At 40.8% G+C, this 27500-nt stretch overlaps 1 protein-coding gene across 1 annotated transcript in view; it reads right to left on the reverse strand.

Moving 5' to 3' along the window:
• Positions 1 to 3909: 3909 nt before the first annotated feature.
• Positions 3910 to 27500, reverse strand: part of gabrg1 (gamma-aminobutyric acid type A receptor subunit gamma1) — a 31255-nt gene continuing 7664 nt past the window's right edge. The window contains exons 3-9 of the mRNA XM_061986893.1: positions 21729 to 21796; positions 16569 to 16789; positions 16252 to 16334; positions 11904 to 12041; positions 11655 to 11807; positions 7320 to 7522; positions 3910 to 4235 (exon numbers count right to left, since the gene is read on the reverse strand). Coding sequence (XP_061842877.1) covers positions 3951 to 4235; positions 7320 to 7522; positions 11655 to 11807; positions 11904 to 12041; positions 16252 to 16334; positions 16569 to 16789; positions 21729 to 21796 — 1151 coding nt within the window. The 3' untranslated portion in view covers positions 3910 to 3950. The remainder of the gene's footprint in view (positions 4236 to 7319; positions 7523 to 11654; positions 11808 to 11903; positions 12042 to 16251; positions 16335 to 16568; positions 16790 to 21728; positions 21797 to 27500) is intronic.

Here is a 27500-nt window from a genome sequence, read left to right on the forward strand (position 1 = left end):
CAAACGGTGTCTGTAACATGGCAGTAAAACGGCTGATCAAGCAAAACAGAAGTCATGGTCATGGATCCGCTAGCTGCACTAGAAACGCTATGGATGGCCAGAAGACGGAACAGGACTTTCCTACACATCCGGTTGTAGACTCCGTTCAAACAGAAGGGTAAATGCACCTGCAGTGAGCGAACTGGTCCGAAAGATGGTGCCGTAGCACAAACAATAACACACCTTTTCAGTGTTATTTTTTTATAAAGTCAGTGAAGAAAAATCCGTAGATTAGCCAACTCGACAGTGCGCCTTATGACCCGATGCGCCTAATGTAAGGAATAATAACCCTAACCCTGGTTTTGCTTAAGGACCTCAAAGCTATTTTATTTGGTACATGGTGTAATGATACGTGTGACCAGTAGATGGCAGTCGCACATAAGAGATATGTGTAGACTGCAATATGACTCAAGTAAACAACGGCAACATTTTATATGTTCCATTGAAAATATATAACAGTGCGCCTTATATATGAAAAAAGATCGAAAATAGACCATTTATCGGCAGTGCGCCTTATATATGGGGGGGGGGAGACGAAAAAGACCATTTATCGGCAGTGCGCCTTATAATCCAGTGCGCTTTATATATGAAAAAAAAAAGTGAAAATAGACCAATTTTCGGAAGTGCGCCTTAAAGTCCGGTGCGCCTTATTTATGAAAAAAGATCGAGAATAGACCATTTATCAGCAGTGCGCCTTGTATATGGAAAAAAACTAAATAGACCATTTATCGGCAGTGCGCTTTATAATCCGGTGCGCCTTATATATGAAACAAAGATTGAAAATAGACCGTTTATCGGCGGTGCGCCTTATAGTCCGGTGCGCCTTATATGTGGGAAAAAAAGATAGAACATAGACAATTTATCGACAGTGCGCCTTATAAACCAGTGCGCCTTATATATGGGTAAAAAAACGAAAATAGACCATTCATCGGCAGTGCGCCTTATAATCCAGTGTGCCTTTATATATGGAAAAAAAAAATACACCATTTATCGGCAGTGCGCCTTATAATCCGGTGCGCCTTATACTGTATATGAACAAAGGATCGAAAATAAACCATTTACCGGCAGTGCGCCTTATATATGGAAAAAAAAACGAAAATAGACCATTTATCGGCAGTGCGCCTTATAGTCCAGTGCGCCTTTATATATGGGGAAAAAAACGAAAATAGACCATTTATTGGCAGTGCGCCTTATAATCCGGTGCGCCTTATATATGAAAAAAGGATTGAAAATAAACCATTTACCGGCAGTGCGCCTTATATATGGGAAACAAAACGGAAATAGACCATTTGTCGGCGGTGCGCCTTATAATCCTGTGCGCCTTATATGTGGGGGAAAACGAAAATAGACCATTTATCGGCAGTGCGCCTTATAATCCGGTGCACCTTATATATGGAAAAAATACACCATTTATCGGCAGTGCGCCTTATAATCCAGTGCGCCTTATATATGAAAAAAGGATAAAAAAAATAAACCATTTACCGGCAGTGTGCCTTATATATGGGGGAAAAACGAAAATAGACCATTTGTCAGCAGTGCGCCTTATAATCCAGTGCGCTTTATATATGAAAAAAGGATAAAAAATAAACCATTTACCGGCAGTGTGCCTTATATATGGGGAAAAAACGAAAATAGACCATTTGTCAGCAGTGCGCCTTATAATCCTGTGCGCTTTATATGTGGGGGAAAAAACGAAAATAGACAATTTATCGGCGGTGCGCCTTATAATCCGGTGCGCCTTATATATGGAAAAAATGGACCATTTATCGGCAGTGCGCTTTATAATCCGGTGCGCTTTATATATGAAAAAAGGATCGAAAATAAACCATTTACCGTCAGTGCACCTTATATATGGGGGGAAAAAACGAAAATAGACCATTTGTCGGCAGTGCGCCTTATAATCCTGTGCGCCTTATATGTGGGGAAAAAACGAAAATAGACAGTTTATCAGCAGTGCGCCTTATAATCCGGTGCGCCTTATATATGGAAAAAATGGACCATTTATCGGCAGTGCGCTTTATAATCCGGTGCACATTATATATGAAAAAAGGATCGAAAATACACCATTTACCGTCAGTGCACCTTATATATGGGGGGGGAAAATGAAAATAGACCATTTATTGGCAGTGCGCCTTATAATCCTGTGCGCCTTATATGTGGGGAAAAAACGAAAATAGAGAGTTTATCAGCGGTGCGCCTTATATATGGAAAAAAAATAGACCATTTATCGGCAGTGCGCCTTATATATGAAAAAAGGATCGAAAATAAGCCATTTACCGTCAGTGCGCCTTATATATGGGGGTAAAAAACGAAAATAGACCATTTGTCGGCAGTGCGCCTAATAATCCTGTGCGCCTTATATGTGGTGGAAAAACGAAAATAGACAGTTTATCAGCAGTGCGCCTTATAATCCGGTGCGCCTTATATATGGAAAAAAATAGACCATTTATCGGCACTGCGCCTTATAATCCAGTGCGCCTTATATATGAAAAAAGGATCGAAAATAAACCATTTACCGACAGTGCGCCTTATATATGGGGAAAAAACGAAAATAGACCATTTGTCAGCAGTGCGCCTTATAATCCTGTGCGCTTTATATGTGGGGAAAAAACGAAAATAGACCATTTATCGGCGGTGCGCCTTATATATGGGGAAAAAATTGACCGTTTATCGGCAGTGCGCTTTATAATCCGGTGCGCCTTATATATGAAAAAAGGATCGGAAATAAACCATTTACCGGCAGTGCGCCTTATATATGGGGGGAAAAAACGGAAATAGACCATTTGTCGGGAGTGCACTTTATAATCCGGTGCGCCTTATATATGGAAAAAATAGACCATTTATCGGCAGTGCGCGTTATAATCCGGTGCGCCTTATATATGAAAAAAGGATCGAAAATAAACCATTTACCGGCAGTGCGCCTTATATATGGGGGGGGGAACGAAAATAGACCATTTGTCGGCAGTGCGCCTTATAATTCTGTGCGCTTTATATATGAAAAAAGGATCGAAAATAAACCATTTACCGGCAGTGCGCCTTATATATGGGAAAAAAAACGAAAATAGACCATTTATCGACAGTGCGCCTTATAGTCCAGTGCGCCTTTATATATGGGGAAAAAAACGGAAATAGACCATTTATTGGCAGTGCGCCTTATAATCCGGTGCGCCTTATATATGAAAAAAGGATTGAAAATAAACCATTTACCGGCAGTGTGCCTTATATATGGAAAAAAACCGGAAATAGACCATTTGTCGGCATTGCGCCTTATATATGGAAAAAATACACCATTTATCGGCAGTGCGCCTTATAATCCAGTGCGCCTTATATATGAAAAAAGGATGAAAAATAAACCATTTACCGGCAGTGTGCCTTATATATGGGGGGAAAACGAAAATAAACCATTTGTCGGCAGTGCGCCTTATAATCCTGTGCGCCTTATATGTGGGGAAAAACGAAAATAGACCATTTATCGACAGTGCGCCTTATAATCCGGTGCGCCTTATATATGAAAAAAAGGATAGAAAATAAACCATTTACCGGCAGTGCGCCTTATATATGGGGGGAAAAAACGAAAATAGACCATTTATCGGCAGTGCGCCTTATATATGGAAATAAAACGAACATAGACCATTTATCGGCAGTGCACCTTATAATCCGGTGCGCCATATGGTCCGGAAAATACGGTAAATGAATTACAACCTAATTGCTGTACGATATCAGGTGTTTTTAGCTAAAAACTAATCCAGTGAATGGAGCAGTTTTGGGGCACATAATGCTCATTTGAAACAGACAGCATGTTTTCAAAGGGAAAGTTAACGTAATAATAATAATAATAATGAATAATAATAATAATAGCTCCTTCTCTAGAAAATGCTGCGGTATAAAAACAAAACCAGCAACCCCGGGCTTCACAGGTAGAGATAACCTATCCAGTAAACCACGTTGAAAAGGCCAAAGGCGGTGGGGAAGAATATCCGCGAGTAGGAGTCGATCTTGGACACGCGTACATGCATCCTGTTCTCCCGCCAGGCACCTGAGCGGCAGTCGTCGAAGCAGCAGAAGAAACCGGCGCAGTCTTTCCCGTCCAAACACTCGTAGGCGTGGTCGTCGTCCTCCTCGTGGTAGCGCATGATGTCGTTCATCTGCAGCAGCGACGTTCCCCCGTGGAGTCTCACCATGCTGGTGGTGTTGTGCTGGGGAGGGAAGCATACCACACACTGAATGCTTTCATCATGTCAGATGCACAAAAATAAAAGGACACAAATTATAGTATTTTGGAAAGTTGTTTGGGGAGGGGTTTAATGCAGAGAGAAAATTTGCTGGGTGTTGTTGATAAATGTCTGTGGCTTTGCATAGTAGAGTTTTAACTTGCACTTACAGATGTAGCTGTAACTGTAGTTACTGACAGTGGTTTTCTGAAGTGTTCCTGAGCCCATGTGGTGATATCCTTTACACACTGATGTGGCTTTTTGATGCAGTACCGCCTGAGGGATCCAAGGTGCTTACGTGCAGTGTTTTCTTTTCATTCTCAGAACCTTTTGATCCTGTGGCATGTTCCAAATAAGTCTTTGATGAGCATTCCTCAACTTTCTCACTCTTTTTTGCCACTTGTGCCAGCTTAATCATAGCTGTTGATTTAGGAGAATTACCCAGGATGTGACAAAGTATTTCCCTGCTGTAGCCATGTTTTAGTGGCCGGGGGACAACCGGAGCAATGGCGCTCGGAGGATCCTGCGGGGCGCCGGGCCTCAGAAGGTAGAGCGGCTGTGCCAGCAACTTGATGGTTCCTGGGTCGTATCCAGCTTCCACCGTACTGTTTTCATGCATATTTGTACGTGCTATTGTGATGTAATCAAGCCAGCACCGTTAGCATCAGCTAATACGCTAACACGTTTTACGGGCGTTTGTGTTAGTATCGTTAACTCACGACGGCATTCTTTTTGTTTCAGTTTCACTAATTCCTCAGTATATTCACCAAAGCGTCACCGTGGAGTTATTGAGTCTGTTTAAGATGATTGGAGTTTGTTTTGTTTGGTCAGCCGTTTAACTGCCCTGTCACAGACACCGTCAGCAAATAATTAAGGTATGTAAATAAACATTAAAAAAATAGTTTTGTGTAAATAATTCATTTCAAGCGGCTAATATGTGGAAAATATTTATTTTTCCAAAGATTTGGTGGGTGCGTTTTATAATCCGGTGCGCCTTATATATGAAAAAAGATCAAAAATAGGCCATTTATCGGCAGTGCGCCTTATAATCCAGTGCGCTTTATATATGGAAAAAAACGAAACTAGACCATTTATCTGCAGTGCGCTTTATAATCCAGTGCGCTTTATAATCCAGTGCGCCTTATATATGGGGAAAAAAAACTAAAATAGACCATTTATTGGCAGTGCGCCTTATAATCAAGTGCGCTTTATATATGGAAAAAAAACGAAAATAGACCATTTATCTGCAGTGCGCTTTATAATCCAGTGCGCCTTATATATGAAAAAATCTAAAATAGACCATTTATTGTCAGTGCGCCTTATAATCCAGTGCGCCTTTATATATAGACAAAAACGAAAATAGACCATTTATCGGCAGTGCGCCTTATAATCCAGTGCGCTTTATAACCCAGTGCGCCTTATAATCCAGTGCGCCTTATATATGAAAAAAAGATCGAAAATAGACCATTTATCGGCAGTGCACCTTATAATCCAGTGCGCCTTATAAGTGGGGGGGAAACGAAAATAGACCATTTGTCGGCAGTTCGCCTTATAATCCAGTGCGCTTTATATATGGAAAAAAACGAAAATAGACCATTTATCTGCAGTGCGCTTTATAATCCAGTGCGCCTTATACATGAAAAAAATCTAAAATAGACCATTTATTGGCAGTGCGCCTTTATATGTAGAAAAAAAACGAAAATAGACCATTTATCGGCAGTGCACTTTATAATCCAGTGCGCCTTATAAGTGGGGGGGAAACGAAAATAGACCATTTGTCAGCAGTTCGCCTTATAATCCAGTGCGCTTTAAATATGAAAAAAAAGATCGAAAATAGATCATTTATCGGCAGTGCGCCTTAGAGTCCAGTGTGCCTTATATATGAAAAAAACGAAACTAGACCATTTATCAGCAGTGCGCCTTATAATCCAGTGTGTCATATATATGGGAAAAAACGAAAATAGACCATTTATCTGCAGTGCGCTTCATAATCCAGTGCGCTTTATAATCCAGTGCGCCTTATATATGAAAACAATCTAAAATAGACCATTTATCGGCAGTGCGCCTTATAATCCAGTGTGTCATATATATGGAAAAAAACGAAAATAGACCATTTATCGCCATTGCGCTTTATAATCCAGTGCGCTTTATAATCCAGTGCGCCTTATATATGAAAAAAATCTAAAATGGACCATTTATTGGCAGTGCGCCTTATAATCCAGTGCGCCTTTATATATAGAAAAAAACGAAAATTTACCATTTATCTGCAGTGCGCTTTATAATCCAGTGCGCTTTATAATCCAGTGCGCTTTATATATGAAAAAAAGATCGAAAATAGACCATTTATCGGCAGTGCGCCTTATAATCCAGTGCGTCATATATATGGAAAAAACGAAAATGGACCATTTATCGGCAGTGCGCCTTATAATCCAGTGCGCTTTATATATGAAAAAAAGATCGGAAATAGACCATTTATCGGCAGTGCGCCTTATAGTCCAGTGCGTCCTATATGTGAAAAGAAAATTAAAATAGACCATATATATATATATATACATCATCCATAGCATTTCTACTTGTACGGATTCTTCATTCATCACTCCAAGCAACGTTGGTAAGTTTTACAATATAACTAAAACAATGTTTTCAATGGTGCGCTCTATCGTCCGGAAAATAGGGTATATGGCTTCAGGTATAGTATATAAGTGCTATAAAAATACAGACCATTTACCATTCACGGGGCATCACTAGTGATATTTAGAAGGCCATTAACAGTTTTGTACGCTCTACGTAATTAATCGATTTATTAATACTGATTCATTAGCCGCGATAAACAAGTTAAAACTCTACTATGCAAAGCCAAAGCCATTTATCAACAACACCCAGCAACATTTCTCTCTGCATTAAACCCCTCCCCAAACAGCTTTCCAAAATACTGTAACAATTCTTTTTGTCTTTTTATTTTTGTTCAACTGACATTATTAAACCATTTCCTGTCATCGGGAGGGGTTTGCATTCACCAAGAATTGTACAATGTAGGTTTTTATGTATTAAAAATGAGAGGTTCCTTACTTGCGTTTGGTTGTTGGCTTTAGCCTTCTTGGTCTGCCTGTTGCTGGTGAAGTAATGCAGGGTTCCGTACTCCATCAGGGCGGCAAAGGTGAAGATGAAACAGACGGAGACAAACAAGTCCATGGCGGTGACGTAGGACACCTTGGGCAAGGACTTCCTGGAGATGGTGCTCAGGGTTGTCATGGTGAGCACGGTGGTGATGCCTTCACACAAGAACGGATGGACAATGTTGTTACCTTGTTATCTCGTTTTGTTCATTAGACATGAACTATGGTGTGAAAAACCGTCCGACCGGAACTCTCTAATAAGTAAAGTTTCTTGGGTGAATAATGTAAAGTCACTACACCGGTATGTTTTAGCACTTTCATGGTGAGTTTACTGACAGATATAAGTAAGAAATTTACACTACTTTATATTAGAAATGGCAACAGTCTATCAAGAAGATAGAAAAAAAGACGAAGCTTATCCACTACGGTGTCGGCACGGACTACAAAGGCGGACTAGCGCAAATTTTGTAGGACTCATGCAGATCCCAAATACAGATCAGCAGGTACCAGAAAGAAAGAAAAGTTGCGTTTGCATAATATTACGAAACAAAACAGCAGATAATGTCTTACCTTATACGCACACCATAATAATACTCCTATGTTGAAGCACAGTACAATTCATCAAGCGGTGTGGCTTCATAGCTTACCAAAGTCATACTAAAACATTTTGATAGATTTTTTAGCACAGTGTGTAATGTTCTATATTTTCAATGGAACATATAAAATGTTGGTGTTGTTTACTTGGGTCATGTTGCAGTCTACACGTATCTCTTATGTGTGACTGCCATCTACTGGTCACATTTTTAACTGTTTTTAACTTTTTAACTGCATTTTATCTCACAAATTGTTCTTAAGATAATTTGTGTTTGCTTTTTCAATGTGTATTTTACCTTTTTGGTACCAAATGCACCAAATAAAATAGCTTCGAGGTCGGTAAGCAAAACCAGAATTATTCCCTACATTAGGCGCACCGGGTTACAAGGCGCACTGTCGAGTTTTGAGGAACAGAAAGGATCTTAAAGGCCTACTGACTACCGACTACTACCGACCACGCAGTCTGATAGTTTATATATCAATGATGAAATCTTAACATTGCAACACATGCCACCCCCGCCGTAGAATGCGCCCCCTGACTGTTGTGCCGGATAACACAGCCGGTGTTTCATTGTTTACATTCCCGGAAGATGACAGTCAAGCTTTACCATTTGGCCTGTGGAGAACTGGGACAACAGAGACTCTTACCAGGAGGACTTTGAGTTGGATGCGCAGACGCGGTACCGTGAGTACGCATGCAGCTGCGGCTTCCAAACATTTGATCGCTTGCCCGTACGTGCGTGCCGCTATGTGCATGTCACGTACGTAACTTTGCGGACTTTGGGGAAATATTATTAAACTATTTAAAGTGCACTACGTATAATAAACGCAACATTATTAATATTGCTACTACGGATAATTTAAACAAAAACTCGTCAAAACAGCCCAAGACGTTATTAGTTAATGAGGTCATTAGAGACAACAATCTTAACATCATTGGTCTTAGCGAAACCTGGCTCAAACCAGACGATTTTTTTGCGCTAAATGAGGCATCTCCTCCTAACTATACGAATGCGCATATTGCCCGTCCCCTTAAAAGGGGTGGGGGGGTCGCACTAATATACAATGAAAACTTTAACCTTACCCCTAACCATCCATCCATCCATCCATCCATCTTCTTCCGCTTATCCGAGGTCGGGTCGCGGGAGCAGCAGCTTAAGCAGGGAAGCCCAGACTTCCCTCTCCCCAGCCACTTCGTCCAGCTCCTCCCGGGGGATCCCGAGGCGTTCCCAGGCCAGCCGGGAGACATAGTCTTCCCAGCGTGTCCTGGGTCTTCCCCGTGGCCTCCTACCGGTCGGACGTGCCCGAAACACCTTCCTAGGGAGGCGTTCGGGTGGCATCCTGACCAGATGCCCGAACCACCTTATCTGGCTCCTCTCGATGTGGAGGAGCAGCGGCTTTACTTTGAGCTCCCCCCGAATGACAGAGCTTCTCACCCTATCTCTAAGGGAGAGCCCCGCCACTCGGCGGAGGAAACTCATTTCGGCCGCTTGTACCCGTGATCTTGTCCTTTCGGTCATGACCCAAAGCTCATGACCATAGGTGAGGATGGGAACGTAGATTGACCGGTAAATCGAGAGCTTTGTCTTCCGGCTCAGCTCCTTCTTCACCACAACGGATCGATACAGCGTCCGCATTACTGAAGACGCCGCACCGATCCGCCTGTCGATCTCACGATCCACTCTTCCCCCACTCGTGAACAAGACTCCGAGGTACTTGAACTCCTCCACTTGGGGCAAGATCTCCTCCCCAACCCGGAGATGGCACTCCACCCTTTTCCGGGAGAGAACCATGGACTCGGACTTGGAGGTGCTGATTCCCATCCCCTTACCCCTAACCTAAATAATAAATACAAATCGTTTGAGGTGCTTACTATGAGGTCTGTCGCACCGCTGCCTCTCGACCTGGCTGTTATCTACCGCCCCCCAGGGCCCTACTCGGACTTTATCAATGAATTCTCAGAGTTCGTTGCTGATCTAGTGACGCACGCAGACAATATAATCATAATGGGGGACTTTAATATCCATATGAATACCCCATCGGACTCTCAGTGCGTGGCGCTCCAGACTATAATTGATAGCTGTGGTCTTACACAAATAATAAATGAACCTACGCATCGCAACGGTAATACGATAGATCTAGTGATGGTCAGGGGTGTCACCACCTCCAAAGTTATGGTACTCCCGTATACTAAAGTAATGTCCGATCATTACCTTATAAAATTCGAAGTTCTGACTCATTGTCAACAAACTAATAATAATAATAACTGCTATAGCAGCCGCAACATTAATGCTGCCACAACGATGACTCTTGCTGACCTACTGCCTTCGGTAATGGCACCATTCCCAAATTATGTCGGCTCTATTGATAACCTAACTAACAACTTTGACAATGCCCTGCGCAAAACCATTGATAGTATAGCACCGCTAAAACAAAAAAGGGCCCCTAAAAGGCGCACCCCATGGTTTACAGAAGAAACCAGAGCTCATAAATTATCATGTAGAAAGTTGGAACGCAAATGGCGCGCGACCAAGCTTGAGGTTTTCCATCAAGCATGGAGTGATAGTTTAATATCGTATAAACGCATGCTTACCTTAGCTAAAGCTAAATATTACTCAAATCTCATCCGCCTCAACAAAAACGACCCTAAATCTTTGTTTAGTACAGTAGCATCGCTAACCCAACAAGGGACTCCTCCCAATAGCTCCACCCACTCGGCAGATGACTTTATGAATTTCTTTAATAAGAAAATTGAACTCATTAGAAAGGAGATTAAAGACAACGCATCTCAGCTACAACTGGGTTCTATTAACACAGATCTACGACGGATACTGCAATACAAAATAGTCTCTCTCTTTTTGATGAAATAACATTAGAGGAACTATTACGGCGTGTAAGTGGGATAAAACATGTTTACTTGACCCACTTCCTGGGAAACTTATCAAGGAGCTTTTTGTATTATTAGGTCCATCAGTGCTAAATATTATAAACTTATCACTTTCCTCTGGCACTGTTCCCCTAGCATTCAAGAAAGCGGTTATTCATCCTCTGCTCAAAAGACCTAACCTTGATCCTGACCTCATGGTAAACTACCGACCGGTGTCCCACCTTCCCTTTATTTCGAAAATCCTCGAAAAAAAATTGTCGCACAGCAGCTAAATGAACACTTAGTGTCTAACAATCTCTGTGAACCTTTTCAATCCGGTTTCAGGGCAAATCACTCTACGGAGACAGCCCTCGCAAAAATGACTAATGATCTACTGCTAACGATGGATTCTGATGCGTCATCTATGTTGCTGCTTCTTGATCTTAGCGCTGCTTTCGATACCGTCGATCATAATATTTTATTAGAGCGTATCAAAACACGTATTGGTATGTCAGACAACCTGTGACATCACTCTACTCGTCTGCTACGTCCGGTACAGGCAAGGCTTTTTTTATCAGCGACCAAAAGTTGCGAACTTTATCGTCGATGTTCCTTTCAGCAAAAATATGGCAATATCGCGAAATGATCAAGTATGACACAAAGAATGGACCTGCTATCCCCGATAGAAACTCGCAATTCAGTAGGCCTTTAAGTGCGCCCTATAGTCCGGAAAAGACGGTAGTTTGATGTGCTACAATGCGGATGAAGGTGTTGAATGAACATGATTTAATAGGCAGAATAGCATAACATTAATTTTTTTTTAGAAACCTAGAGATGTGCGAGCGGGGACAGCATCCTTGTTGATCCAGAAGGAGACCCAGGACAAGACCACAATCATACTGCAAGGTATATAGGTCTGGATGGTGAAGTAGCCCATTCTCCGACTCAAGTCAAAAAAGATAGTCATGACGACATATTCTCCTAGAAAGAGTACAGTCACATAACAAGAAGTTAGGCAGGGCAGGGTGTCAAACATTCCAGTGACGAAAGTGACACAAGAGGTCTGTCATTTCCTACCTGACTGGGTGTGCGCCACATCCGAGGTATTTCTCATCCCTACAAAGGCAAACTGGTAGAGTCTCCAATAACGCTGGTCGGCCACTTCCACCGCTCGCCTTTGCCATCGATACAAGATTTCATTCCGAGGGTAACCGTCTGTAGAACAGCACACATGGTCCTTAGTCCGGAGGTTATCAGACGGAACAGTCTCATGTGTCAATCAGGGGAGGTACCGAAGCATGCCGGAGACACAACACAACAATTGAGATGGAACTGACAAGTTGTGTCTCGTGAAATTTCATCAAATGAGCATAGTGTCTGGAATGCAAATGGGTAAATACCTTTTTGATCCCTGGTGATTTAGTAAGTTCAGTATTGTTGTAGTGTGACAGAATGCAGAGACCCTCTCCAGGAAAAAAGTTAAAGTACCACTGATAGTGAAAGTATCCTCTGCATTTGACACATACCCTTGTTCCACACACTGGGAGGTGAGAGGAGCAGTGAGCAGCAGCGGTGGACGCGCCCAGGAGTCATTTTTGGTGATTTAACCCTCAATTCCAACCCTTGATGCTGAGTAACAAGCAGGGAGGCAATGTCTCTCGTTTTTATAGTCTTTGGTATGACTCGGCCAGGGGTTTGAACTCACGACCTACCTATCTTGGCGGACACTCTAACCACTGAGCAGGTTTTGAAAACTGGAACAGTGTAAAACTGCTCGTACGAGGCGGATGACAATCTATAAAGCATTCTATCAACCATCCAAACACTCCCCTGCAATGTATCCATCAATCAATCAATCAATGTTTACTTATATATCCCTAAATCACAAGTGTCTCAAAGGGCTGCACAAGCCACAGCGACATCCTGGGCTCAGATCCCACATCAGGGCAAGGAAAAACTCAACCCAATGGGATGACAACGAGAAACCCCTGGGCGACCGGTGCAATGGACGTCGAGTGGATCTAGCATAATATTGTGAGAGTCCAGTCCATAGTGGATCTAACATAATAGTGTGAGTCCTGTCCATAGTGGATCTAACATAATAGTGAGAGTCCAGTCCATAGTGGATCTAACATAATAGTGTGAGAGTCCAGTCCATAGTGGATCTAACATAATAGTGTGAAAGTCCAGTCCATAGTGGATCTAACATAATAGTGAGAGTCCAGTCCATAGTGGATCCAACATAATAGTGAGAGTCCAGTCCATAGTGGGGCCAGCAGGAGATCATCTTGAGTGGAGACAGGTCAGCAGTGCAGAGACGTCCCCAACTGATGCACAGATGAGTGGTCCACCCTGGGACCCGACTTTGGACAGCTAGCGCGTCAACTGTGGTCACCAAATCTGTGCCCATCAATCAATCAATCAAAGAAAAGAAACGGCAGTTCAACTGGTCTGGGGGGTGGTACTGATGGCTGTGATGGTGGGCTACCACAGCTGCGGCCAGAAAAACGGCTACCCCCTGCTCGACCACCACCACCTGTTTTTTCGACAGGCTAAACTGCAGCCCCCAGCCAGACCACCACCACCTGTTTTTCGGCAAGCCAAGTCGCAACCTCCAGCCAGACCACCACCACCTGCTCCAAGACTACTACCAGCACCCAGACTGGTCCCCGTACCAGCACCCAAATGGGTCCCCGTACCAGCACCCAGATGGGTCCTTGTGCCAGCAACACGGTTAGCGCCTGCTTCAGCACCACGGCCAGCGCCTGCTTCAGCACCATGACCAGCGCCTGCTTCAGCAACCCCGGCCAGCTCATGCTTCAGAACCTCGGCCAGTTCCTCAGCCATCCTCCTCGTCTCTGACTCCGACGACATCGTCCTCCTCACCTCTGGCTCTGACGACATCGTCCTCCTCGTCTCTGGCTCCGACGATATCGTCGTCCTCGTCTCTGACTCCGACGACATCGTCCTCCTCGTCTCTGGCTCTGACGACATTGTCGTCCTCGTCCCTGGCTCCGACGATATCGTCTTCCTCGTTTCTGGCTCCGAAGACATCGTCCTCCTCGTCTCCAGCATCGTCGCCCCCGTGACCTCCGGCTGGCCGGCCGCACAGGCAGTCATCAGGCGCCCGCACGAGGCTCCCTTCGTGGCCAGTGCATGGACACTTTTTGCCTCAACAGCAGCAGCGCCCAGGACAGAGGCGTGGAATTCGTAGGCTGCTGTGGTTCTTGCGCCACTCACATCCGCCTTTCCGACGGCCAAGGAGGTGGCCGTTCCTTGGTCGCCCGCCTCGCCTGCTGCAGCGGCGTTCTACTCGCTGCCGCCACCAGACTCGTCCCCGGTGGATTTGGGGACACTTGGGCCGGCGACCCACCACCAGTTCACCCCTCCGCCCTCCCTTGACTCTTGATAACTGTGTTCTTCTGGTTCCAGTTTTAGGACATCTGGAAGCTGTCCATAGGATGGGGGTACTGTCACGGCCCAAGCGCACCCCAGTGCCCATTCATTTGTGTGCTGCGCTGGGCGCACCTCCAAGAGCGCGCGCCACTCCACCTGCAGCAAGCAGCTGCATTCAATCCCCAATCAGCAATCAACACACCTGTCGCTGATGAGCTGTCCTGCCTCCTCAAGCCAGCGCAACCTGCTATCCTGTGCCAGAATGTAGCGACCTGTCCTGTACAGTAAGCCGAACCTATCAAGCTCTATGCACTCCTTCTCTCTCTGTGTTTCTCCCCCTCCGTGTTCATTTGTCTCGTGTCCTCCTGGTCCCCTTCCAGCAGCATACCTCCGTTCCCGTGTGTGTCTCGTCTCCCCGTATTCCCTCTGCTTCCCTGGCTGCCTCTTGGATCTCGACCTCCTGCCTGGAAACGGACCTTTGACGCATCGCTATTGCCCCCTCTTGGACTTCTGCACCTCGCTCAACACTCCTGGTAACACTCCTCCGTTAATCACTACACATAGTTGCACACATGCATTTTGGTTTAGTTACACGTGTCTCCTCCGTTCCCAAACCTTTACTGAGTGTTGTTAAAAGGAAAAACCATGTAACACACTGGTAAAAATGCCCCTGTGACAACTTTTTTGCAATGTGTTGCTGCCATTAAATTCTAAGTTGATGATTATTTGCAAAAAACAATTCAGTTTCTCAGTGTGAACATGAAATATCTTGTCTTTGCAGTCTATTTAATTGAATATCAGTTGAAAAGGATTTGTTGTATTCTCTTTTTATTTAACATTTACACAACGTGACAACTTCACTACTTTTGGGTTTTGTATTTAAGAGTTGAAAAAGCTAATTTTTTGTGGCCGGCTTTTACTGGTGTATGCTCATTTGAGGTGGTGGTTCTCGCCCGGAAAAGGGTGGAATGCCATCTTCGGGTTGGGGAGGAGACCCTGCCCCAAGTGGAGGAGTTCAAGTACCTGGGAGTCTTGTCCACGAGTGAGGGAAGAGTGGATCGTGAGATCGACAGGCGGATCGGTGTGGCATCTTCAGTAATGCGGACGCTGTATCGATCCGTTGTGGTGAAGAAGGAGCTGAGCCGGAAGGCAAAGCTCTCAATTTACCGGTCGATCTACGTTCCCATCCTCACCTATGGTCATGAGCTTTGGGTTATGACCGAAAGGACAAGATCACGGGTACAAGCGGCCGAAATGAGTTTCCTCCGCCGGGTGGCGGGTCTCTCCCTTAGAGATAGGGTGAGAAGCTCTGTCATCCCGGGGGAGCTCAAAGTAAAGCCGCTGCTCCTCCACATCGAGAGGAGCCAGATGAGGTGGTTCGGGCATCTGGTCAGGATGCCACCCGATCGCCTCCCTCAGGAGGTGTTTAGGGCACGTCCGACCGGTAGGAGGCCGCGGGGAAGACCCAGGGCACGTTGGGAAGACTATGTCTCCCGGCTGGCCTGGGAATGCCTCGGGATCCCCCGGGAGGAGCTGGACGAAGTGGCTGGGGAGAGGGAAGTCTGGGCTTCCCTGCTTAGGCTGCTGCCCCCGCGACCCGACCTCGGATAAGCGGAAGAAGATGGATGGATGGATGGATGCTCATTTGATGAAATTCGATTGAACTGCAATGCTACAGATATCCATCAAACCCATGAAATGGTCACTGGCATATGGACAAACCATGAGAGGGTAAAGCACAATGCAGGAGACAAATGAAGAATGACGCATACTGCATGAGTCAGGCTGCTGAGGTTGTATAATTCATTAAGTCTGTCAAAGCAAATGGTACTAGATGACATCCTCTCGCCACTGGTGGAGCAAATAATAGATTGGCACAGGTTAGAGAGGGCAGCCTAAAGCAGATGGATCTTTTGGCAGGGAGAAGAAATAGGCTTAGCCCACAAAGGAGCCTGTGTCGCCAGGCAAGGTTAAGTTGAAGTCAAGATGGCAGGTTAATAATGGAAGAGGAAAGCATTCGACCACCTACAGCTTGAAAACTCCAGTGGACACGAGTGCTCATCCATTGGAAAGTTATGCAGCTTAAGGTAACACTCCGCATTAATAGTCAACCTGACAACAAAAGAATCGTGACAGAGAAAAGGCAAGTCTCAGCATTTTTTCCCCTGCCAAGCGTGACCAAACATACATTTTCAAACACTGACAAGATCAAAAGGGTGGTCACCTAAGAGAGGACAAGTACAGATGCAGACGCTACAGTAGCACAAACAACAAATGTATACCAAGAAGCTCGTAGCTGCAAAGGAATCAAGAAGGTTTGGCAGACCAATTGCTTAACGGTCTTACCTCAGCGTGTACATCACTCTCCCATTGCTCCACAGCCTCAGTAGACGGTTGGGTGTGGTGATCCAGTGTGCGTCGGATTTCCTGGAATTCCGGAAGAATGTGTCGGGAATCCAGATTTTGCCTACCATGTTACTGTTGAGCATGAGTAGTTTCATTGAGCTGTTGAACTTCAGTCTGCTGTCATACCATGTCTGGGCAAAGAATATATCTATCGTGTATTCCTGTAAAAGATAAAAGTGTCATTAGTCACCACACTCTTTCAGCAGTTGTATCAGGGTGCAGAAAGCTGTGTGCGTGTGAACTGTAAAGACTCTGAGTGGTTCCCCATCAACAGCGGGGTCAGGCAAGGCTGTGTTGCCGCACCAGAACTATTTAACTGTGTCATCGACCACCTGATGTCCAGAGTCTGTGTGCGAGTCCACGGGGTGTCACTTGGAAACTACACCCTAAAGGACCTCGAATACGCCGATGACACCACCCTGTTCAGTGAGACCGCTGACCAGCTCAGGGAGGCCCTCGGTGTGTTTGATGAGGAGACCAAACAGCTCGGCCTGAAAATCAGCTGGTCCAAAACCGAACTCATGCATATCGGCGATGGACCAGACCCACCACCCTTCTTATTTGAGGATACCCCTGTCCACTTTGTCCCTACCGTCAGATACCTCGGCTCGACAGTCACCAACACCGGCGACCTCAAACGAGAGGTGGACCGCCGTCGCGCCCTTGCAGCCTCCGTCATGCAGTCCCTGTGGAGACCGTTGTGGCGACACCGGCACATATCTCGGGACACCAAGTTGAGGGTCTACAATTCCTCTGTCATCTCTGTCCTTCTGTACGGCTCGGAAACATGGCCGCTGAATAACATCCTGGCGGCCAGGCTAGATGGCTTTGATTCCAGAGCCCTCAGGAGGATAGAAGGCATCACGTGGAGCCAGCATGTCACCAACAAGACCCTAAGAGAGCTAACCCAACAGCTCCCAGCCTCTCGCCTCGCAGCAATGCGGCGAGTGCGCTGGTATGGCCATGTCATCCGCCTGCCGGGGGAACACCCCACGCGCAAAATCCTGGACCTCAACCCGCAGCGAGCTGGCTGGAGACGCCCTAGAGGCGCCCCCAGGACTCGCTGGCTGAATGTATTAGCCCAGGACCTTAAGGCCTGCAATGTGACTATGGCACAAGCTCAACACCTTGCCCACAACAGACCCAGATGGAGAGACCTGGTTGCTATGGTCGGCTCTACGTGCCCTGAAGTGCAAGAGGACTAAGTAAGTAAGTAAGTAAGTCATTAGTTTGGGGATACTGTTAAGGTGAGTTCAAGGACTGGTTAAAGGACAGACTCTGGGTGTTTCGCTGCAGACTTTGCTGCTGTTCGTCCCAGTCAGTGCTACGAACTAGCACACCTGAGCTAGGTAACGTTAGCCTGAGATACAGAGTTTGGGTGTCCTTTGCCACTGGATGCATCGGCGTATAAATCATGAGAATGCTCCCACTGACTAAAGGTCCGACATTGGAGGAGTTCAAGGAGATAAATCTCTCTCTCCTCTCCTTGTGCGGCAATGTGACTGAACGCAGCAGGAGCAGCCTCTGGGGCTACTGGAGGAGGTGAAACAACTACGCGGGAAAAGAACAGTGCATTGTCCATCTGGGACAGCTGGAGAAATGCTGCCACATGAATGATGTGGTCGTCACTGGCATCAAGATTAGGCCCAGCTCCCACGCGCATGCATTTGCCGTGGACAGTGGGGAAGCCAGCGACCAGGAGGCACAGTCGGTGGAGCGACAGGTGGCTTCCTATCTCCAGACCTGCAAGATAAAACCCTGGAGCTCATCCAGACTTGTCACCCACTGCCCACCAGCGGTCCTCATGAAGTTTACCAATCGTAAAAAAGAAAATGCCACACTGAAACAAGGGCGCAAACTGAAAACTGAAACCGAAAGGAAAGGGTGGATTGGTTGGGCAAGAGGTCTTGCCTCAAGTAGAGGAGTTTAAGTATCTTTGGTTTATCTACTTGAGTGAGGGAATTGACAGGCAGAACTACAGCATCTGCAACGTGCTGCTTCCACCGTCGTGGTGACAAGAGATGAGACGGAAGAGAAAGCTCTCAATTTATCAAGACTTACGTTCCTACTGATGTGTATTTCTGGTCTTTTCACCCCCTCCCAAGGAGAAGGGCGACACGGCAGTGCGGCTGGATCAAAAGAGACGTCGGGGACGCTTTGCTGAACAAAACGTTGCTTTATTACAAGCGAGCGTCATTATACGGGGCTGCAGTACTTTGGTGGATCTGAACCAAAGTCTTATATTCCTTCTTTCTCTGTCTGGGTGTGTGTTAATTCAGGAGAGTACAACCTGACCATGTAAGGAGGTGTTCGTGTGTAAGTGACTGGGAAGACAACAGATGTATGCCATAACTTGTAGGTTGACGTTAGAGATGAAACTGGAGTCTCTCCTCCAGGATAGAGCTATCACTTTTGCATTCCGAAACTAATCCAACAACGAACAACCATAACCAATAATAATTTAATATTGATTTGTCTTTAAATATGTAGCACTGTTTTGAGCTTTTCAACCAAATTGCAGAATGTACATACAAATTTCACAGGTGGAGTTTGGGGGCAGAGTGGGCAGTTCTTGACATGGTTCAGGGCTCTCAGGCTCAAAAGGGGTTGGTGGCCACTCTTGTACGTGATGTGGTGATGAATGGTATTCTTATTTTCTTCCCTTCTATCTATAAACAGCGCCAACACAAATGTTTCCTTAACGTTAAGGTTAAAAAGGTTCCCTTTTGTTTCTGCTATGTTTCATTTCTGGGTTCCATGGTCGAGAAAGACCTAGTCAGAGTGCAGGTACAGGATGTACCTCCTTCAACAATAGTGGGACCGCACATACGCCTCAGCCTGATTATTTTCCTTCAGAATCAGAATCAGAAGAGTTTTTATTGCCATTGTTTGAGAACGGGTTCTCCCAGTCGTCCTCAGATGAGCTTCCATCGGAGTCTCCAATCATTCCGGTTCTCCATACACGCGGCCAGCTCCGTAGAGCTTTCAGCTCCCGCATCTTTCTTCATGATGTCCACGTACGTTAGCGCGGGACGTCCTCGCGATCGATTCCCGTGCGTTGGTTCCCATAGGACCAGCCTGCTGACCGGGAGCTCCCGATGTCTGTGGCAGTGGCCGGCCAGCCTCATCCTCCTAGCTGTTACCTTCTTGCTGAGCCTCGGCAGTTGCCCGTACAGGTCTTTGTCGGTGATGTGGATGTTCCGGTCCACATTCAGAACAGCTCGTATCATTCTGGTGTAGCACCCACCTAGGGACTTCTGCAGGGTGGGTGTCAGGGTCCAGCTTCCGCAGCCATACAGGAGGACCGACTCCACAGTGGCGTGGAATAGACTCAGCTTTATGTGTCGGGGGAGATTGGAGCACCACACTCTTGACATACCGTTCAGGGCCCTCCACGCTAGTGCCTTCCTGACCTTAAGGTCTTGTTCTGTGGAGTTCATCCAGGAACCCAAGTACTTGAAGTCATTGACCTCTAAATAAATAAAAAATACCAATAAAATTATTGGAGAACCAAAAATGGCCCCACTCATAAAAGTGTTAAACAAAAAGGTCAAGCATTTTTTTTCCAACACTTGAGATTTATTTCAGATTTATCCTTTCATTATAAATGTGTATGATCTTTTATGTTATTGTTTTTTGTTTGTTTTGTGCTCTTTTCGTCAACAACAACAAAAAACATGCACAATTTGCAATATTTTCCCCCCAAAAAAGTAATTCAAAGTGGAATTTTTGATGTGAAGTCATTCATTAATTCTTAGTGAAATATTTAATTATATGTTTAAGTAGTTTAAGTAGTTGGAATTTAAAAAGATCAATAAATCGTAACATTAATTTTAGATCTTTTTTTTTTTTTTTTGGAGCAATGACATTTAAATAAATAAAAAATACCAATAAAATTATTGGAGAACCAAAAATGGCCCCACTCATAAAAGTGTTAAACAAAAAGGTCAAGCATTTTTTTTCCAACACTTGAGATTTATTTCAGATTTATCCTTTCATTATAAATGTGTATTATCTTTTATGTTGTTGTTTTTTGTTTGTTTTGTGCTCTTTTCGTCAACAACAACAAATAACATGCACAATTTGCAATATTTTCCCCCCCAAAAAATAATTCAAAGTGGAATTTTTGATGTGAAGTCATTCATTAATTCTTAGTAAAATATTTAATAATATATTTAAGTAGTTTAAGTAGTTGGAATTTAAAAAGATCAATAAATCGTAACATTAATTTTAGATCTTTTTTTTTTTTTTTTTTTGGAGCAATGACATTTAAATAAATAAAAAATACCAATAAAATTATTGGAGAACCAAAAATGGCCCCACTCATAAAAGTGTTAAACAAAAAGGTCAAGCATTTTTTTTCCAACACTTGAGATTTATTTCAGATTTATCCTTTCATTATAAATGTGTATTATCTTTTATGTTGTTGTTTTTTGTTTGTTTTGTGCTCTTTTCGTCAACAACAACAAATAACATGCACAATTTGCAATATTTTTCCCCCAAAAAAATAATTCAAAGTGGAATTTTTGATGTGAAGTCATTCATTAATTCTTAGTGAAATATTTAATAATATATTTAAGTAGTTTAAGTAGTTGGAATTTAAAAAGATCAATAAATTGTAACATTAATTTTAGATCATTATTATTTTTTTTTTCGCAGCAATGACATTTAAATGAATAAAAAATACCAACAACATTATTGGGGGACCAAAAATTTCCAATTTCCAACGCTTGAGATTAACTTCAGATTTATCCTTTCATTATAAATGTGTATTATCTTTTATGGGGTTTGTGTTGTTGTTTTCTTGTACGCTTTTCGTCAACAACAAAAACATGCACAATTTGCAATATTCCCCCCCCCAAAAAAATAATTTAAAGTGGAATTTTTGATGTGAAGTCATTCATAAAGTCAATAATTCCTAACAAAATTGATTTTGTCTCATTGTTTTTTAAGCAATAATAGCTTCAAAGAAAGAAAAAAAAAGCTTTTTATGATTAGAGCCAACATTGCAAATGTTCTTGTTACATTTCACCCTTTTTTTTTTTTAAGAGTATTTCATTGTGGCACAGGAGCAGGTCATGCAGGAAGTGGGGGTCTCACCATGTTTATGGGGTCCACTGGTCCAATGCTGTTGATGTACACGGCTGTTTCAATCACAGTCGGCCTCACTGAGGGAATGAAAGGAATAATAAAGTCACATATCAAAGATAATTAAGTCACATATCAAAGATAAAGCGTTTCTCTCCCGCGTCATTTGTCCTCAACTCCAACAGACTCTTATTTTGGCGATTTCCTGTCTGCACTCTGTGTTTCAGCCAGCTTGATCGGGAGATAATCGGGGTGACGCGTTCACGTCATCTAATGTTGGGGCATCAAAGTGGTTTTCACCGAGGGCCACGTGGCAGTTTTGTTTGGCCCCAGAGGGCCGCTTCTAAAAGTGAATACTATTATTACACCATTTGTTTATGCATTTTATTAGTAGTCCATGACTTTACTGCCCTGTTACAGACACCATTTGGAAACAATTAAGGTATGTAATTATTACACCATTTTTTAATGCATTTTATTAGTCGATTTTTTTTCAACTAAAATGTAAAAAAAATATGGTAAGTTGCAATAATTTCACCCAAAAATAGTGTTTATTTTACTGTAAATAGAAAAACAGTACTGCTGTTTTTATGGTAAAAATAAAAAAAAATGCAGCTCAGTTGCCAACATTTTACTATAAAAAGTTATGTCAATAAAAGAAAACTGCAATTTTACAGTAAAATGTTGCCATCAGAGCTTCTTACTTACTAAACCATATTATTACACAATTTTTAATGCATTTTATTAGTCGATTTTTTTTCAACTAAAATGTAAAAAAAATATGGTAAGTTGCAATAATTTCACCCAAAAATAGTGTTTATTTTACTGTAAATAGAAAAACAGTACTGCTGTTTTTATGGTAAAAAAAAAAAAATGCAGCTCAGTTGCCAACATTTTACTATAAAAAATTATGTCAATAAAAAAACCTGCAATTTTACTGTCAAATTCTGCCATCAGAGCTTCTTACTTACTAAACCATATTATTACACAATTTTTAATGCATTTTATTAGTCGATTTTTTTTCAACTAAAATGTAAAAAAATATAGTAAGTTGCAATAATTTCACCCAAAAATAGTGTTTATTTTACTGTAAATAGAAAAACAGTACTGCTGTTTTTATGGTAAAAAAAAAAAAAAAAAAAATGCAGCTCAGTTGCCAACATTTTACTATAAAAAATGATGTCAATAAAAAAAACCTGCAATTTTACAGTAAAATGTTGCCATCCGAGCTTCTTACTTACTAAACCATATTATTACACAATTTTTAATGCATTTTTTTAGTCGATTTTTTTTCAACTAAAATGTAAAAAAATATGGTAAGTTGCAATAATTTCACCCAAAAATAGTGTTTATTTTACTGTAAATAGAAAAACAGTACTGCTGTTTTTATGGTAAAAAAAATAAAAAAATAAAAAAATGCAGCTCAGTTGCCAACATTTTACTATAAAAAGTTATGTCAATAAAAAAACCCTGCAATTTTACAGTAAAATGTTGCCATCAGAGCTTCTTACTTACTAAACCATATTATTACACAATTTTTAATGCATTTTATTAGTCGATTTTTTTTCAACTAAAATGTAAAAAAAATATGGTAAGTTGCAATAATTTCACCCAAAAATAGTGTTTATTTTACTGTAAATAGAAAAACAGTACTGCTGTTTTTATGGTAAAAAAAAAAAAAAAAAAGCAGCTCAGTTGCCAACATTTTACTATAAAAAATTATGTCAATAAAAAAACCTGCAATTTTACAGTAAAATGTTGCCATCAGAGCTTCTTACTTACTAAACCATATTATTACACAATTTTTAATGCATTTTATTAGTCGATTTTTTTTCAACTAAAATGTAAAAAAATATAGTAAGTTGCAATAATTTCACCCAAAAATAGTGTTTATTTTACTGTAAATAGAAAAACAGTACTGCTGTTTTTATGGTAAAAAAAAAAAAAAAAAAATGCAGCTCAGTTGCCAACATTTTACTATAAAAAATGATGTCAATAAAAAAACCCTGCAATTTTACAGTAAAATGTTGCCATCCGAGCTTCTTACTTACTAAACCATATTATTACACAATTTTTAATGCATTTTTTTAGTCGATTTTTTTTCAACTAAAATGTAAAAAAATATGGTAAGTTGCAATAATTTCACCCAAAAATAGTGTTTATTTTACTGTAAATAGAAAAACAGTACTGCTGTTTTTATGGTAAAAAAAAAAAATAAATAAAAAAATGCAGCTCAGTTGCCAACATTTTACTATAAAAAGTTATGTCAATAAAAAAAAACCTGCAATTTTACAGTAAAATGTTGCCATCAGAGCTTCTTACTTACTAAACCATATTATTACACAATTTTTAATGCATTTTATTAGTCGATTTTTTTTCAACTAAAATGTAAAAAAAATATGGTAAGTTGCAATAATTTCACCCAAAAATAGTGTTTATTTTACTGTAAATAGAAAAACAGTACTGCTGTTTTTATGGTAAAAAAAAAAAAAAAAAGCAGCTCAGTTGCCAACATTTTACTATAAAAAATTATGTCAATAAAAAAACCTGCAATTTTACAGTAAAATGTTGCCATCAGAGCTTCTTACTTACTAAACCATATTATTACACAATTTTTAATGCATTTTATTAGTCGATTTTTTTTCAACTAAAATGTAAAAAAATATGGTAAGTTGCAATAATTTCACCCAAAAATAGTGTTTATTTTACTGTAAATAGAAAAACCATACTGCTGTTTTTATGGTAAAAATAAAAAAATAAAAAAATGCAGCTCAGTTGCCAACATCCATCCATCCATCCATTTTCTACCGCTTATTCCCTTTGGGGTCGCGGGGGGCACTGGAGCCTATCTCAGCTACAATCGGGCGAAAGGCGGGGTACACCCTGGACAAGTCGCCACCTCATCGCAGGGCCAACACAGATAGACATACAACATTCACACTCACATCCACACTCTAGGGCCAATTTAGTGTTGCCAATCAACTTATCCCCAGGTGCATGTCTTTGGAAGTGGGAGGAAGCCGGAGTACTCGGAGGGAACCCACGCAGTCACGGGGAGGACATGCAAACTCCACACAGAAAGATCCCGAGCCCGGGATTGAACCCAAGACTACTCAGGACCTTCGTATTGTGAGGCAGATGCACTAACCCCTCTGCCACCGTGAAGCCCATTTTACTATAAAAAGTTATGTCAATAAAAAAACCTGCAATTTTACAGTAAAATGTTGCCATCAGAGCTTCTTACTTACTAAACCATATTATTACACAATTTTTAATGCATTTTATTAGTCGATTTTTTTTCAACCAAAATGTAAAAAAATATGGTAAGTTGCAATAATTTCACCCAAAAATAGTGTTTATTTTACTGTAAATAGAAAAACAGTACTGCTGTTTTTATGGTAAAAAAAAAATAATAAAAAAATACAGCTCAGTTGCCAACATTTTACTATAAAAAATTATGTCAATAAAAAAACCCTGCAATTTTACAGTAAAATGTTGCCATCCGAGCTTCTTACTTTCTAAACCATATTATTACACAATTTTTAATGCATTTTATTAGTCGATTTTTTTCAACTAAAATGTAAAAAAAATATGGTAAGTTGCAATAATTTTACCCAAAAATAGTGTTTATTTTACTGTAAATAGAAAAACAGTACTGCTGTTTTTATGGTAAAAATAAAAAAATAAAAAAATGCAGCTCAGTTGCCAACATTTTACTATAAAAAGTTATGTCAATAAAAAAACCCTGCAATTTTACAGTAAAATGTTGCCATCAGAGCTTCTTACTTACTAAACCATATTATTACACAATTTTTAATGCATTTTATTAGTCGATTTTTTTTCAACTAAAATGTAAAAAAATATGGTAAGTTGCAATAATTTCACCCAAAAATAGTGTTTATTTTACTGTAAATAGAAAAACCATACTGCTGTTTTTATGGTAAAAAAAGAAAAAAAAAATGCAGCTCAGTTGCCAACATTTTACTATAAAAAGTTATGTCAATAAAAAAAACCCTGCAATTTTACAGTAAAATGTTGCCATCAGAGCTTCTTACTTACTAAACCATATTATTACACAATTTTTAATGCATTTTATTAGTCGATTTTTTTTCAACTAAAATGTAAAAAAAATACGGTAAGTTGCAATAATTTCACCCAAAAATAGTGTTTATTTTACTGTAAATAGAAAAACCATACTGCTGTTTTTATGGTGAAAAAAAAAAAAAAAAAAAAAATGCAGCTCAGTTGCCAACATTTTACTATAAAAAATTATGTCAATAAAAAAACCTGCAATTTTACAGTAAAATGTTGCCATCCGAGCTTCTTACTTACTAAACCATATTATTACACAATTTTTAATGCATTTTATTAGTCGATTTTTTTTCAACTAAAATGTAAAAAAATATGGTAAGTTGCAATAATTTCACCCAAAAATAGTGTTTATTTTACTGTAAATAAAAAAACAGTACTGCTGTTTTTATGGTAAAAAAAATAAATAAAAAAATGCAGCTCAGTTGCCAACATTTTACTATAAAAAATTATGTCAATAAAAAACCCCTGCAATTTTACAGTAAAATGTTGCCATCAGAGCTTCTTACTTACTAAACCATATTATTACACCATTTTTAATGCATTTTATTAGTCGATTTTTTTTCAACTAAAATGTAAAAAAATATGGTAAGTTGCAATAATTTCACCCAAAAATAGTGTTTATTTTACTGTAAATAGAAAAACAGTACTGCTGTTTTTATGGTAAAAAAAATAAAATAAAAAAATGCAGCTCAGTTGCCAATATTTTACTATAAAAAGTTATGTCAATAAAAAAACCCTGCAATTTTACAGTAAAATGTTGCCATCCGAGCTTCTTACTTACTAAACCATATTATTACACAATTTTTAATGCATTTTATTAGTCGATTTTTTTTCAACTAAAATGTAAAAAAAATACGGTAAATTGCAATAATTTCCCCTCAAAATGTTGTGTATTTTACTGTAAATGGAAAAACAGTACTGCTGTTTTTATGGTTAAAAAAAAAAGGCAGCTCACATGCCAGAATTTTACAATAAAATGTACTTTTTTTTTTCTGTAAATAAAAAAAACCCTGCAAATTTACACATTAAAATTAAAGTTTTTTTTTTTTTTTTTACCGCAAATCAACAAGTGTAGATTTTTCGGTGTCTTACTGTAAATGCCAAAATGGAACCACAGTTTATTACAGTAAAAGTTTTTTTTCATTTCGAGAAAAATGTTTCACAATTTGACCATGAAATCTATCGCTACAATTTGATGGATAAATTGCTTTGAAAACATTATTAGTATTTATTTTTATGTAAAATAATATTACCATAATTTGCGATTACATGGAGTTAAAATAATTACACCATTGAAATGAGTGATGTGTGGATCGATACTGAAATACCGATACCGCCGTTTCCAGATCTCGATGCTCTAATATCGATTCTCAAATCAAAATATCGATACTTTTGATACTTTTAGTCAGCGGCGCCCAAACTTAAATTTATTACAGGTGACTAAGTATATTATTAGTTATTATTGTTTAGAACAGTTCAGCTGTTTGCTCTTTTTTCTTACATTTTTACTATTTTTTTCCCCCCATGTAATAAATAAATAAATAAACAAATAATAATAATAATAGGATTGTGTAACTGCATAACTTAGTGTGTTAACAAGTTTGCCTTTATGGAAATATTAATGTTCATTCACGCATTTAACACTGTTTATTATGCTTGTTGACGTTGTAGTATTATTAAGTGTGTTATTAA

Source organism: Nerophis lumbriciformis, linkage group LG26 (assembly GCF_033978685.3).
Source record: "Nerophis lumbriciformis linkage group LG26, RoL_Nlum_v2.1, whole genome shotgun sequence".
Lineage (NCBI taxonomy): Eukaryota > Metazoa > Chordata > Actinopteri > Syngnathiformes > Syngnathidae > Nerophis > Nerophis lumbriciformis.